The following is a 15,518-nucleotide window of genomic DNA, read 5'->3' on the forward strand; positions in this document are numbered from 1 at the left end:
CAGTTAAAACATTGAGCAGGAGGGAGGGATCACTAAGGAAATGCCAAATGAAACTTTACTGGCTGACAGAAGATGGCAAGAGAAGGAAGTCTCCCTGAGAAGACAGTTCCAGAGTGTTGATGCCACAACTGAGAAGGCCCTCTTCCAGGTAGCCACCTGCCTAATCCTAGAAGGCAGGAACAGCCAAAGCAGAGCCTCCAAACATGGTCGTACTTGTCAGGCAAGGTTCATAAGAGAGTAAGACGGCCTTCAGGAATGTTGGTCCCAAATCATATAGGGGTTTAAAGGTCAATGCCAGCACCTCGAATTGTGCCTGGAAACAAATAGGGAGCCAGTGTAGATGAGCCAGGACAAGAGCAATATGGTTCTTACGATTCACTCCAGTCAGTAGCCTGGCTGCAGCATTCTGCACCAGTTGACGTTTCAAGGACAGCCCCTCATAGAGTGCACTGCAGTAATCTAATCTTCCCCACGTGGTTCCAGCCTGCACGAAACGATGTCACTTCTGTAAGTGATGTCATTGCACTGGCTGTGGGACTGCTCCCATGCTTTGGCCTGGGTTTGGGACTGAAATTGGTCCTGCGCAAAGTGCAATGATGTCACTTCTGAAAGTGGCATTGTCACACCCAGCTGGGAGCATGCATGGTGCATGTTTGCCCAGGTTGCCTGCTGCTGGTGGGTTATTGCTGGGCAGCTTGCCACCTCCTGCTGATTGCCACCGATCAATGGGCAGGGGAGCAAACCAGTGGGCGCCTGGGAACCCTAAATCTAGATGTAACCAGGGCATGCACCAAGGTGGCCAGATCTTTTCTTCCCAGGAAAGGCCACAGCTGGCCCACCAGTTGAAGCTGGTAAAAGTCTCTCCTGGCCACAGCTGTCACTGCAGATTTAAGGGTCATACAAGCAGGAAGTAGGCCTCAAACTGCAAGAATCCTGCCATATCCTCAGACTGAATAAACTGAAAAGTACCTCAAACAACTGGACTGACACCATCTGACCCTGTCAGTGCTAATGTAGAGTCTAAATTGGAAAGAATATGAGAGATTATATCTGCAAAGTGCTGAGCAAAACAGTCACAGTGGGCCACTGAGCAACCCATCTCCTTCCGCAGGCTAGATCCCAACATGCCTCTGCCCACTTGGAATAGCTCCACTGGCCTACACTATGCAAACACAATGATGGTGGGAAAGTGTTGTTTGTTTGCCTTTGTTACTGCCATAGAGTGCAGTTTAAAGTGAGCTTTCTGCTGTGTTCTAGGATTCGTCCCAAGTCTTCCTCCACTGTAGCTGTCTCCCTTGCTTTTTCATTGTCCTTTAGAAAGCTTAACTTTGCCTGGATCATGACTTTTAATAGTAAATGACTGAATAATCAGGAAAATATGTTAGGTAGACTGACAGTGCAGTCCTAAGCAGAGTTTCAATGGGTTTAGACTGAAGTAGCTCCTCTTATGATTGCTCTGTAAGCTTTTTAGCTAGAATGGAGCAGATAGAAGGCATATACTTATTTAGAAAGATGAATAATCTATTAAAATCAACCAAAATAAATCAATATATTGCAAAAAAAATTACAAGGTTCCAAGTAAGTTATATCAAAAAGATAACAATGGATAAAATGATCAGTCCCTTTAAAATTTGTGCCTTTCAGAGAATCCTCCTAATCCAAAAGCAAAACTAGATGGAATTTGAACTCAAGATTATAAATTTGGGGCTCAGTGTGGTCATTCCCAGAATATGGCTTCAACTAAATCTTTTTAAAAATTTAATCTGCCCCAGGCTGGGGAAATTTTAGTTCACCTAGATGAGCAGGAACACATCCGTAGATCAAAATAACAAGCCAAAAAATGTTGCCACATGAATGGAATTTCTCATATTTTTCCCTCAGACCCTCCATGCAAAATAACTCCACAACAATTTTTCAGGGGCTGAATGAGACAGCCGATGAAATTGGCAGCCTTGAGTGGAAGTGCCTTGCATACATACAGCAAGATCTTGTATCCAAGCCAATAGCTTTATGTGAGATTACTCATCTAGTTACAGGAGAAACTTCTAAAACAGAAGAGGAAAAGAATGTTATGACTGTACCCAGAAGAATTACTAAACCAAATATCATAATTCTATCAGTGCATTATTTTTATTATATCATAATAAACAATAATTAGTGACATGGCATACAATGAACACATCAACTAAATAAAATAGTGTGAGAGCATGAATTATCATTGTAAGTTTCCATTTTATCTAACCGTGTCCCCATTAAAATGGGTTTATTAAAATATGTATACTCCACTCTTCCAGGATCATTCAGTATCTATAAGACTGCTTAAATCAACAGGTTGGCTGTTAACCTAAAACTAGTTTGTGTCCAGTGAATTTATCAAGGTGAATATTGCAGTCACCAGGCCATCTGTGTAGAAAACCCACCTTTGTATTTAATATACTGGAATCAAGTTATTTTGCAATATATATTTCCCTATATATATTGGTCATATTACAGATATTTTTTTGTGGAATTGCATCTACTTAGGATCAAAACAGCCTATGGGTCAGGCAAGGCATACATCCCTTCTCCTGTTTGTTATAGTTATATGCCTTTCATTGATTTGAACTCTGACTTTTATCTTGCTTGCCTTGTCATTTAGGCTTCCTATTATAACATGTTCCTTTTGTATCAGATTCACCCCTGTGATTATATTTCATCCAATAAGAGAAGTGCGTAGTGTTTGAGGAGCTTTGTTCATTACTACCCAGTCAGTGTAACAATTTCAGAGAGTGTGAAAGCCCTTTATTCCAATGTACCTCAGCCATGCACTCGCTAGGTGACTTTGAATGAAGCCACTCTCTCTCCATCCTCCCAGCATCGATCACAAGGATAATAATACTAGCCTCCATACAGAGTTGTCTGAATACTTGCTGTGACGTTCCCAGATAGCAGGGCTTCCTATAAGGCCAGTTCATATGTAAAACATTACTGTGGTAATATACGTGAGGTGCTTGAAATGCTCTGAGATACTATCTAAATATTAAGTAGCAGTAATATTAAAAGCATGTATGCTATGGGTCAGTAAACATCTATGTACAGGTTGTCATGGAGAAATCTCAGTGTGACTCAGGCCATGCCTAATATATCTCACAGCTAGAAAAAGTGTTCCTGTAATTATGGAAGTAGGTGTTGGAACACTACACACAGTACCTGTGTGCAGCCCAGTTCATACTGAGGAATAGCTATGAAATCCTATTCAGGAAGGGATTATATGGAGCAGGTAAGCTGTCTGCTTGCATGTGTGAACTGCCCTTTATAACTGTTCAGTTGACACTTTTTTAATGCCCTTCCTCCAAGGAACTCAGAGTGACTGACGTGCATGGTTATCCACCTTCTTTATCTTGACAACAAGGTTGAGAGAGAGAGGCTGGTTCAAGGTGATTCAGTGTGTTTCATGGCTGAGTGGGGACTTGAATGTAGTCACTACAGTAACCACTACACAAAGGTGTCCTCTATCCTTGGTTATACAATTCCTGTTCCACTGCCGTGTTCAACACTTTTCAGGATGAATGTGGCTTCAAGCTGTATTGTAGACTTACTGTCCAGGCCTGAGTTGTTTATTCCACTTATGCTAAACAAGGGTAAGTCTACAGGCAAAATCTCTTCACCTTTTATTAGTCTGCGCAGAGCTAATTCTGTGTCTGTGGCAAGCAAAATGTGTCCCTTGATTTGAGGCATTATCTAGTCTTGCCAGTTTGTCTTGGAGATGAACAATAGGGAGGCTTTTCATTCTTGAAACAAAACGAAACAAAAGTGCTGTTTCTGCTTCCTATCGCCAGCATGCAGAGAAACTGACACACGAGGAGGATGCATTGTGCGGGAAAGATCTCTTGTGTCTGCTTTGATATCTAAACTCTAATGTGTCACCATAATCAGACACTTCCCCATCTTTTAACAATCCTCTGAGAACAAAAGAATCAATTGAAAATTTGCTTGCTCTGGCTCTTTTAAGAATCCCTTTATTGTTTCTTTCCCACTCCCACAGAGCAAAAATCAGCCCCATCGCAGGGGAGAATATAATGTTTACAGCACATTCCAGAGCCATGAACCTGAGTTCGATTACCTGAAGAGCTTAGAGATAGAGGAGAAGATTAATAAAATACGATGGCTCCCCCAGCAGAATGCAGCTTACTTCCTTCTATCCACAAATGGTATGTTGTGATAACAACAGGTAATTCTTTGATTTCCAGCCAAATATTCTGGAATGCTATGGTGACTGGAAATAATTTTGCAGTTGTACTTGTAATCCCTTTTCAGGACAGGTAAGTATTAATGTATCTTTTATACAAATAAAAAAGGTACTAGTCTGGTAAGAAGAACATAAAGTTTACAGAGAAGGTGTGCAAAATGACAGCAACAATAGTTAAAATAATTTTTTAAATGTCAATAGCTCCTTAATATTTATATATTTGTATTTCATTTATATTCCACCTTTCTCCCTAGTGGAGACCCAAAGCAGCTTACACCGTTCTCTCCCCCGTTTTATCCGATCTTACATGCATCTGATAATTTCAGAGAAGCGTTTAAGATCATAAGAAACATAGGACTGCTACACCAAATGGCAGCCCATTTTGAATTGCCCCTTCTATAATACGAGATAAAATTTAATCCATGTATTCACCCTGTGCATTTATTGACCTGCAAATCCCCATCAGTGGCTGGCTACCCCTTATGCAAAAAAAATGCAGTGTAAAAATAGCATGAGATGGTATATCTGTGGTGAGTGCTTGAAGGGTGAGCCCTTGAAGTGGGCCTGTTTTTCAAGACAGCACTGCTTCTTGTAGTATATAGTTCTGTCTTTAGAGGTTGAATTACCCAGGAAAGATGGAGGCTGAAAGCAGCTATGTCATTTTGTCAAGCTCCAACATGCCCTTGTATTCTCCTGCTGAAACCTTCCACTAACTTTTACATTACCAAAATAATACTTTCTCTCCCCCAAACTGATCTTTCTTTCTAGTCGCTATCTGGTCGCACTCTGTGTTGTATTTCTGGACTGACTATAATTAAGACTACTCCCTTAAGGCAGCAAAAGTCATGTGGGTAGGAAAAGAATACTGTGAGAGGATTTTAGTTGAACAGTTTCCTTACAACTTTTAGTGTCCTCATTTTGGGGCTTCTAAAAGTTTGTCTAAATATAGAGGGCAGCAAATGATCCTGTGGTATAGTGAACAATATAAATATCTGAGGAGGAGGACATTCAGAAGCTGAGATAAACGGATAATTAAACTTTGCCAAGGAACAATTCTTACCATTTTTCTTTTTGTAAGTAGTCCAGACTGTCTGAAGCAAAAAGGAAAAAATGAAGACTTCCTTTTGTATCTGTTTTCTTAATCCTATGTTTTTTTGGAATCTGCTCTTATTTTTATGCAGGCCTGTAAGTTGAAAACAGATGCTATTGTCAGTGATGATTAGTGTGTTAGAGAAGCTTCACCACGAAGAATATCACTCCATAACATTTTTGACAGTTAAAAAAATAGTACACAATTTTGCAGTTACCCAGTTCAATGCTTGTTCATATTTTGTATGTATCGAATTATATATCATGTCAGAAACATATTCGCTGTCTGATCTTAGAAGGGAGAAGATATTTATTTAAAGCACTTGCGAAGATTTTTTAAAAAAATGTTTCCTGATATGTAAATCATGTAAAAAGCCCTTCATGGCCTAGTTTCCTCGTATCTATAGGACTGCCTCTTTCCCTATGCTCCACCATGACACTCATCTGAACAGGGCCTTCTGCCCACCTGCAAACAGGCAAAATCAACAACTCCCCATACAAGAAGTCAGGAAAGCTCCCACTTTTCTGGCTTTCCTCAAACTATGTGAAACTGAATTATCCAGAAGGGCCTTTTTACCACAGGAAGTAAGGCTGTGCTTTAAATAAATGGTTCAGAGAGATACTTTAATTTCCTTATCGTTTAATATGTCATGCCAAATTACTTACGTTTTGCTTCAACTCTGTATTCAGATTTATGCTTGTTTTCAAATGTTTGCAATCTATGCCCTATTGTAGCATGTACTGAATGTTCCAACCATTGATTACATTGACTTACACTATGTAATTTGCCTTGAGTCTCAGTGAGAAAGGTGGACTATAAATAACATCAGGGCTTTTTTTCAGCTGGAACGCGGTGGAACGGAGTTCCAGAACCTCTTGAAAACGGTTACATGGCTGGTGACCCCACCCCCTGAGATCAGGTGGTGGGGCCACCAACCATGTGACCATTTTCGCCAAGGGTGAGTTAAACTTTTAAAAACTCCCCCCTTGTTCCAGCTGACCAAAGTGATGTCATTGGCTTTGGGAGCATGCGTGCAATTTGCACGCACACGTGGTACTAGGGGCACCACCTCCCGCCAAGAGTGGCCCCCTGTGCTGGCAACTCACTGAGTTCCACCACCTCTTTTCCCAGAAAAAAAGCTCTGAATAACATTGAATAAATAAATAATCTGCGACGTCAGGACTACCAGGAATTAAAATGGACTAGATTTAAAACCAATTATAACTGCTCACACCCATCAAGAATTACTTTGAATTGCAGTTAAGTTTGCCAGCTCTAGGTTGTGAAATTCCTGGAGATTTTGAGGGTGAAACCTGAAAGGGTAAGGTTTGGGAGGGAAGGGACCTTTGGAGGTTATAATGCCATATGAGTCCCCCTTCCAAAAAAGCCCTTTTTTCCCAGGGGAACTGAAGTCTGTCATCTGGAGATCAGTTGTAATTCCTGGAGCTCTCCAGCTACAACCTTGAGCAACCCTAATTGCAGTGTGGTTGCTGTGATGGAGGAACAATTCCCAAGATTTTAGTCATATCACTCCAAGCAATAATCTTGGCATTACATTTGAACTAGGAATACTTGAACAGCTGTCAGTTTGGCTCACTACCCTTTCACCAGTGGTAATCAGACAGCCAATTAATCACCAGGCTTTTTGGCTGTTCACAACTTGTTTGTTTTCACAGGAACAGGTTACTTGTGGATGTTAGAAGCTGACTCCCAGGTGATGGGGGTAAACTGGGAGTTAACTTATAATTTCCTGCTGGGGAAAAACACACTTTTTAAGTGGGGGAGGAATCAGAAGTGGACTCCTCCCAGCTAATTAGTTGGAAATCAAGTACGTCTGAACTCCCATTTGGCAAACTTTGCCACCTCCCAGACTTGCTGCCTCCCAGATTTGCAGCAGATTTAGGGGCTGGGGTAGTCGGAAGGCCAGCCGATTTCTCTTCTCCCTATCTCAAGCTGTTGGCTTGGGCTGCAGAGAAAGGAAGATAAAAGTTCTCCACTCCCTGTTCAGAGAAAAGCTCAAAAGCATTACATCTGTCCCTTTCCAGGTTAGAAGGAAAGAGAGAAATTAGCACTTTGCCTTGTCTCTTTTGCTTTACCATGTAGCTATGTTCCTGAGGGTGGTGGTGGACAGAATTGCCAAGTCCCATCCTTCCAGTGGGAGATGGGGGCCCTGGCACCTACCTGTGTTGATACCCTTCCTGGAAGTGACATCATCGTGAAGGCCATGGCTGCCCCAGGAGCACTCCTATGCTCTTGGGGGGGGGTATATGACCTGATTCAGCCCGGATATGGCCCAATTTGGCCCGGATCAGGCCGCTGTGAAGTGTGGGAGTGCTCCCACATTCTGTAGAGGCCTGATTCAGGCCCAAATCAGCCAATTTTGGGCCCGGATTGGGGCCCACGGGAATGCGCCGCACCTCCTGGGAGTGCACCCTGGGAGGCTTGTGCTGCCCCCACTGGCCAGGTAAGCGGGGGTGGAGGGTGGGAGTGGGGGATCGCCCACCCCCAGCAGGAGAATGGCAACCCTAGTGGTGGATCAGAACACAACTCCATCTGATCCCTCAATCAGCTCTAAGTAGGCTTCTGGCCAGCAGGCAGCTATAAACTGGTTCACCAGATGTTTGAGTTGATTGGTGCAATCTGAACATATCACTGATTGACTCATATTCTGATTGTGAGTGTAAAACAAGTCGACTTCTGAATAGTTTCTCTGAGAAATTAGCTGCATCCCTAACTTGACTAAGCAAGAGTATCATTATTGTTACGAGTTGCAGATTTGCAAGGGAATGCCCTGAGGAAATCCCTTAACAATGTCATCATGTTGGAAAATAGAAGAGACCAAACAAACTCAAATGTATATGCCTCAAGGATTGATGTGCAAATAGGCTTGTCTCCCTGATACATAAACATATCAAGTTACTTTATACAGAGTCATTAGTTCATCTAGTTCTGTATTGCCTCCTTTTTCCAACAGCTGAGCTGTGGCCCTCTCTGGGCTATTAGTTAGCAGAAAATTCCTTCTGGACATGAAAAATGCTGATCAACCAAGATCCTAATCATTAGAAGGAAAAAGCCATCAACTGAATCGCTCACCATCTTTTCTTAGTAAAACCAACCTGGTGTTTTCCAACAAGTTAAGGGGCATATCTTTGAAAGTTCAAATGTAGGGAAATCGCATATTCAGTCCAAATTCACACTGATTGGAATATTCCACTTCTGTTACATCAAGTTGAAAGTATGTGATGCATTGATACTAATCTAGTTTTAAAAATGTGAACTTGATAGAGGGATGATGGCAGAATAGCACTCCTGTATTATGGGTGGTGGGTGGAGGTCAGACATCATCTTAATTTGTTTCCGTTTTCTGTTGTGCTGAGCGTATGCTTTCTATTATGTTCAGATAAATATCGGGATGGTCTGATGATGTTTCTAGGATGAATGAGGCCTTAAGATGAATGTGACTTAATTACTACAGGGGGAAAAGGAGAGGTCTAATTATCTTTCATAGTCAACTTACTTTGTGTTACAGAATTTACCCTATTGATCATTGTAATAAAATTCTGAGACTTATTAAACTCATTTAGGGGAAAGACTCATTGAAAAGCAATGAAGATTAATTATGTAGTCTAATGTTCTGTTAATTGAGTTTTTAAATAGTTTTTTGATTAACAGAGATATTATCTTTCTGTTCAGGGTGGTGTTTTCATATTCTAGAAAAAATCCATTAAATGGTACAGATTTCCCTCCTCACTGCTTCTCCCCAACTTTCCTGTGCTCCTATATTATTCCCCAAATAGTATAATATGTGGAAGGCTCCTTACATCAGACTAAGTGAATGCAAACAAAATTAACAAAAGTTGACTGGAATCCATGCATAAAGGGAGGGGGGGAATGAAGATGAATAAGATTGTCTTTAAAGGCTGGTGGGAGCAATGACAAAGTGCTGATAGAATATCTGCCAGGAGGGGGAAAAGAAAACACCATTATTCAGAATAAAAGCCACATGTTCCCAAGGCTTTTTTGCCTAAAGGACCATGGCACACGATAAATGGGATGACAGCAAAATGTTGAAGCCAATGGAAATATCCACCTGCCAGGCAAGCTGGCAATTGTGGAATTTAGAACGAATTCACTGTCAGTGATAAAATGTCAACTTTTATTCCTATCACTGTGAGGAGGGAGTTGAAACTGACTTTTGAGTAAATTATGGACATGATTGGTCTTCTTTCTAGGTCATCCTTTCTCACCCTTTGCTCTTGAGGTGTAATCTGTTGCAATCAAAGCTTGGCTAAAGCTGTTAGCTCTCATGTAACTCTGAATTTATCTTATAGGATATTGTGCATGCTGGTTTTCTTGTCTAAACTGCTCCTTTATTCTGAACTAATGTAAAATTCATTTAGCTTGACATATACAATATGTAGGTTGCTCACTTTTAGTCTAGGTTACTATCAATAGATTTTTGTGGACAGAGAGCTTGGTGGTTTGCTATTTAAAAGCTAGCTAAAATATTTGGAGATATGCTAGGTAGATTTAAAATCATGCATGCTGGTTTTTCTTTTGCCAGATGGCCAGTATAATTGGCATATAGTTCTGCCAGTGATTGAGATAAATTCCTTTTACATGCTTTTACAATCCAGCCATTTTTGTGATAGTATTAAAATAAGTTCAGATGCCTCATCTCTAAGAATGTAATCCAGAGATATACACACAGGTCACCTTGGCTTGATTAGGAAGTAAACATATTGGGAAATGATAAAGTAGCATTGGAATGGGTTAAAAAGCAATGATTAGATCTTGATTTTAGAAGCACGAATTTATGAGCTAGAAGGGTGTGTTCTCTATCCTATCATGGTTTGGAACCTCTGGTAACCCTCCTGGCATATCTAAAAATTTTTACTACTTCTAGATACAGTAATTTTTTTTACTGCCAAATTAAATGCTGTACCATTTCCTGAACTAAAAGGCCAATTTGCTGGAATTCTTTGTTTTTGTAATACAGGGTAAATGGGTACTTTGGCTCACTTAGCCCTGCATGTCTTCTGTTTGTGAAAGAGATGGATAACTCCATTTCTAGAAAAGGATGAATCTATGAATAATGATCAAAGGTTTTCATTTCTTATGTCCGATAATGATCCAATAATAGTAAGTCTTTAGCTTCTTATTTGCTAATAATCCACCATAAAATAAAAACCAAAAACTTTTATAATTAGGGTGGGTCTATAAGGGAAAAGATTTTTTTAATCAATATGGTGAGGCTTAAGAGTATGGCCAAAAAAGCCATATCATTAAAGGAAGGATAAGATGTCATAATATTGAAAAACTTTCATTTTGTCTAAATTAATCTGAAAGCCTCTGTATACTGTATAACTGGATATGGATGAAATATTAAATATAGAATAGAGTTGCTAGCTCCCTTGGTGGAGTATAATGCATAGAGTTCACCCTCCAAAGCAGTCATTTTCTCTCTCTCTCTTTTTTAAAGATTTTATTGAATGGGTTAACATACAACACAATACACAATACATAGTCATTTACCCTTATAATTAAAGTATATGCCCCCACCTCTTCCCCCTCCCCCTTTCCCCTTTTTGACTTCTAACAGCACTAAAACCCCTTAATTTCTTGTCCTTATCTCTAGTTACTCTATAGTCCCTATTTATCATAGGTAAAGTCAATGTTCTTTCTCATAGCTCATCTCAGTTAGTAGTTATTTAAAGTCCACAGTTGTCCTCTCACATCCCATTTATTTTCCACATAGTCCTTAAGCTTCTTCCAGGCAGTTAAAAATTCGTTTGGATTCTGTTCTCTCAATTTCCTTGTCATTTTGTCCATTTCTGCCATGTACAACAGCTTTTGGATCCACTCCTCAACTTCTGGTATATCTTCTTGTTTCCAGTATTGTACATACAAAATTCTTGCTGCAACGGTCATATAGTATAACAGAGTTCTATCCCTTATGCTAACTTCTTGCATATTCAGTCCTAACAGCAACATCTCCGGGCTCTTCGGTAAATTACAAAGCAGTCATTTTCTCCAGGGGAACTGATCTCTGTTACCTAGAGGTCAGTTGTGATTCTGGAAGATTTCCAGCTACCACCTGGAGGCTAGCAACTTTAATATAGAAAGACAATCCCTCAGTGTTACTTTATTTTTAATAGTGGAAAACAGATGTGCAAGGGGCAAAAGGGAGAAGAAGAAAGAAGTGGTGTTGTATTTGATAAGAAATACAAGTTCTCATGTTAAGATTTCTAACATCTCTGACAAATTTGAAATACAGTCATTTATTAAGATTTTTTAAAAATACAAATCAGATTCCATACTGTTAGCATATTAACCTGCACACATCAGAACTCAAGTCTACAGTAGGACATTAATGAGGATCTGATGGAGTTCAGGAAACAATCCAGTCTTTGCACCACCACTGACCTCTGTCCAAGGGAGGGAATTTCAGGGAGAACTAGTAACAGAAATCTTCTTGCTCCAGATACATCCGTCTCAGAAGGCTTTTCAATCAAATGTTGCTATGATTCCTTTCTCTTCCAGATAAAACTGTAAAACTATGGAAAGTTAGTGAAAGAGATAAAAGACCAGAGGGCTATAATCTCAAAGACGAAGATGGACGACTCCGAGACCCATCCACAATCACAACGCTACGGGTAGGACAGATATGACTATCTTGGGGGTTTCTTTTGTTCTTGCAGAAATGCAGACATTGAAACCATAATTTCTGGAAACACGTATTGTCACTGTAACTCTGCACAGTAAGCAATGGTTATGCCTGAAATATATATAAACAGAGTGATCATAATGTTAATTATCCATAGTCATAAAATACCATTTGATGATACTGAAATGAGGAACGTTGCTTAAAGCATCTGTATTTCCAATCCTCCAAAAAGAAATGTGAGTTCTTTAGCTATTGGTGAACATAGTAAAACCAATTGGGCAGCAGGCTTTCTCTACCTTGAATCTGGAGCTTTGGTCTTGCTTTTCTAGTTGCAGGGCTTATTTCTAGTTGGCTAACAAGGAAGAAGGGAAGTAGTGCCACCATTGTGCCTAACTGACCCAGAGTAAAAATAGTTTCACACGTTACTGCTTTCCTACACGCAACAGCTCTCTGATTGTTGTACTTACTATGTGAAAAACATTTGCGCTGCATTTCACACATTCATATTTTCCATTATGGGTATTATATCTATAGAGCGACATGTACACATGGTAGTGCGTAAAAACATATTTACTGCTATCCTGCTGTTTCGGGAGAAAGGCTTGGCTATGCTGAGCATTGGAAATATTCTGCTTGCTGGCTCAGCAAGAGTGAGAGACTGAGCTGGAGCATCTGGTCACCATTATACCAGGACCACTCCAAAGAGGTGGTTAGCCTGTTTGGGTTGTCCTAAGTTACAGTGCAATCCTTAGCAGGGTTACACCATTCTAAGCCCACTGGAGTGACCCATCAGTGTGCTGTAAGGGCAAAGGCATGCCTGAACTCCTTTTCCATATCATATTTTAAACAAAATAGAGGGTTCATCTTTGTGGGCAGGGCTTGAATGTCTTACAGTGAAATCCTAAGCAGAGTTACTCCATTCTAAACCCATTGATTTCAAAGGGCTTAGACTGGAGTAACTGTGCTTGGGATTTCACTGTTAGTCAAGCCTTTGGTAGCAGCAGAACACATTTCTGTGTCCCATAGTGTCTCCTCTTTCAGAGTCATCATTTATTGCATTATTCAAAATGGGTTACAGTTTACAGAACACTTCTCATATGTGTTGTGTTTTATTTAGTTGAAAACAATAAAACTATTTTTATTTAACTTATCAGGAAGAATCCCTTTGGTTAAAGAATGGTGCTTCTGTGATGTGTGTGTCTATGTGTGCTTGAACACACACATGTACATTTTGTCTGGCACATTTTTAGTTAAAGGCTTGGATCCACTGGAGGATTTCTACAGATGGAAGGTGATGGACAGTTGTGACGGACTACATGTTTTACAAAACCTAGAAGTGCTGTACACACACGGCTGCAGGATGGTTAAGAGTTAATCCCTTGCAGAATCAGAGAGCTCTGAGTGGCAGGCTACTCCAAGGGATCTGATTGGGTAGCATGAGCTGGAAAGAGGAGGGTCTGTGTTCAATCCTAACAGAAAAGAATCAAGTGTGAAGAGTTGGGAGACATAGTCCTAACAGAGAGCAGTTTTAACACCAGCAGGAGAATTGGGGAAAGTTGACAAGGAGGTTTGAGAAGTAGGTGCAGATTCCCAAACAGGCCAAAAAAAGGGGGATAGATCTTCTAAGGAGAGATTTCCCCTACCCAGTTAAACAAGGAGGTAGCTCTGGAGAGTGAAGAGGTCCCTGGCCGAGTGTGGTTGGAAACTGCCTGTGGAGACTTTCAAATTCAGTTAACAATTGAAGGAAAGCACTAGTATGTGAAGAGATGATGGGGGTATTAGAAAGTGGGTACAAGCATTCCTAACTCCAAAAAGAGCACGTGAATACTAAAATAAAGTATCCTAGAGTGCTCGGGGGAAAATAAGGGAATCAAAGCCCCAAAACAGAAGCCTTTAAGAATCCGAGAAGAACATACAAACTGAAGTCTGTGCATTTTCTGATTGGAATTTTAAAAACACCTCTGGTGCCATTTCTGTTGTTTAAGGATGAGGGAACATCATAGCAGTTCCCACAGCAGTTTCCACTGCAGACCCTATGCTGCTGTTCTGTGATCATTTTGGGTTGCAGTAGAAGTGGGGTGGGGGAGGGGTGGCAAAGAAGTCAAGCTCCTCAGAAATCCTCCGTTGGTGTTTTTGTCTCTTCATGCTCACATAGAAGTTTGGTTCTGCATGGAAAAATGTTCATTTTTTTTCTAATCACCACTGGCAGAAACAGTTTGGCTGGTCTTGTGACCATAATAAATTCCCCCTTTGAGAAGCAGTTTTGAACATGAAAGTGCAATGTGAAATTGAAACAATACATTTTGATGATTGTTGTGATACCTATTTCCAGTTTCCTGTTGTAGTATGATTACTTCCTATTGTATAAAATGCCTGGTTTCATCAGTCTGGAAATACATTTAATATGAGTTCACAGTATTAATTATGAATATTTTTATTTGTAGTATAATAATTATTCTGGTTCACTTTTATAGTTTATGGTTTCATTGCCTACCAGGCCAGCAAGGGCATTTAATAACACCAGACAGCTAATTAATTCTTCCTGAGAAACAAATGGCTTCCATATAGCATTGTTCCTGCTTGCCGGTAGGCGCATTGTTCTGAGCAAACATTTTTTCTTTATTATAGATTGGCTTTCTGTTGTGATAAATATGGCATTTAAAATCCTGCATTTTCACACTGTCATTCAAGGAGCCTGTTAAAATAATCTCTCAGAGATCCTGAATGTCTAAACCAAAAGGTTACTGTATACGTACAGAGCTGGGCCATCCACTGTTATTATCTTAGGGTTTTTTTAAACCTTAAAAGCAGTATCAAAAGCCTACTATTCAAAGATTGCTTTCCTGTGTGTCTTAGTGCATTAGAGAAACCTGGGTTAGTGTGCAAGTCAAGGTCGTAGAACAGAGCTGCTTACTTCCTCTAGATCTGAGTGGAGATTTTCCATATGACAGAGCTGCCTCTTTGAGCCAGAGCTGTACAGATGCATCCAACCGTTTGGATGACCAGAAGTAATGAACCTTGTCATGTTCTTCCTAAATAACTTCCATTATTTGTTTAACAGACTTTATTAGCTGTGAAGGAAGATTCAGACTCTGTTTTACTTATTCACACTGACCATTTTGTGACAGCTTTTATTTCTAATTATAGTTTTTAAATGGTTGTTGTGGGTTTTCCGGGCTGTATTGCCGTGGTCTTGGCCAAGACCACGGCAATACAGCCCGGAAAACCCACAGCAACCATCGTTCTCTGGCCGTGAAAGCCTTCGACAATACATATAGTTTTTAAAGTTCATGTTTTAAATGTGGCCGTTTTTCATTTTTAAATTTTTGTAAGTCACTGTGAGATGTCTATATGTGTGAGTATGAGTATGTGTATGTGTGAGTATGTTACTTACATTAAATAAATCAAGAATTGCATTATATAATACAGTGACGATGTTGCACAAATTGGCATTCCGATATCTTTCACAGATTTGCATATTTGCAAGTTAAAAAACCATATCCAGAGTACTATGGAATATTATGGATATATTC

General features: G+C 40.1%; 1 protein-coding gene across 3 annotated transcripts in view; it reads left to right on the top strand.

Moving 5' to 3' along the window:
• PPP2R2B (protein phosphatase 2 regulatory subunit Bbeta) overlaps positions 1-15,518 on the top strand; it is a 315,483-nt gene that overhangs the window by 212,208 nt on the left and 87,757 nt on the right. For all 3 annotated transcript variants that reach the window (XM_054977071.1, XM_054977070.1, XM_054977072.1), the window contains exons 3-4: positions 4,025-4,190; positions 11,862-11,974. In XM_054977071.1, the coding sequence (XP_054833046.1) occupies positions 4,025-4,190; positions 11,862-11,974 (279 nt within the window). The remainder of the gene's footprint in view (positions 1-4,024; positions 4,191-11,861; positions 11,975-15,518) is intronic.

The sequence above is a fragment of the Eublepharis macularius genome, chromosome 4 (assembly GCF_028583425.1).
Source record: "Eublepharis macularius isolate TG4126 chromosome 4, MPM_Emac_v1.0, whole genome shotgun sequence".
Classification (NCBI taxonomy): Eukaryota; Metazoa; Chordata; class Lepidosauria; order Squamata; family Eublepharidae; genus Eublepharis; species Eublepharis macularius.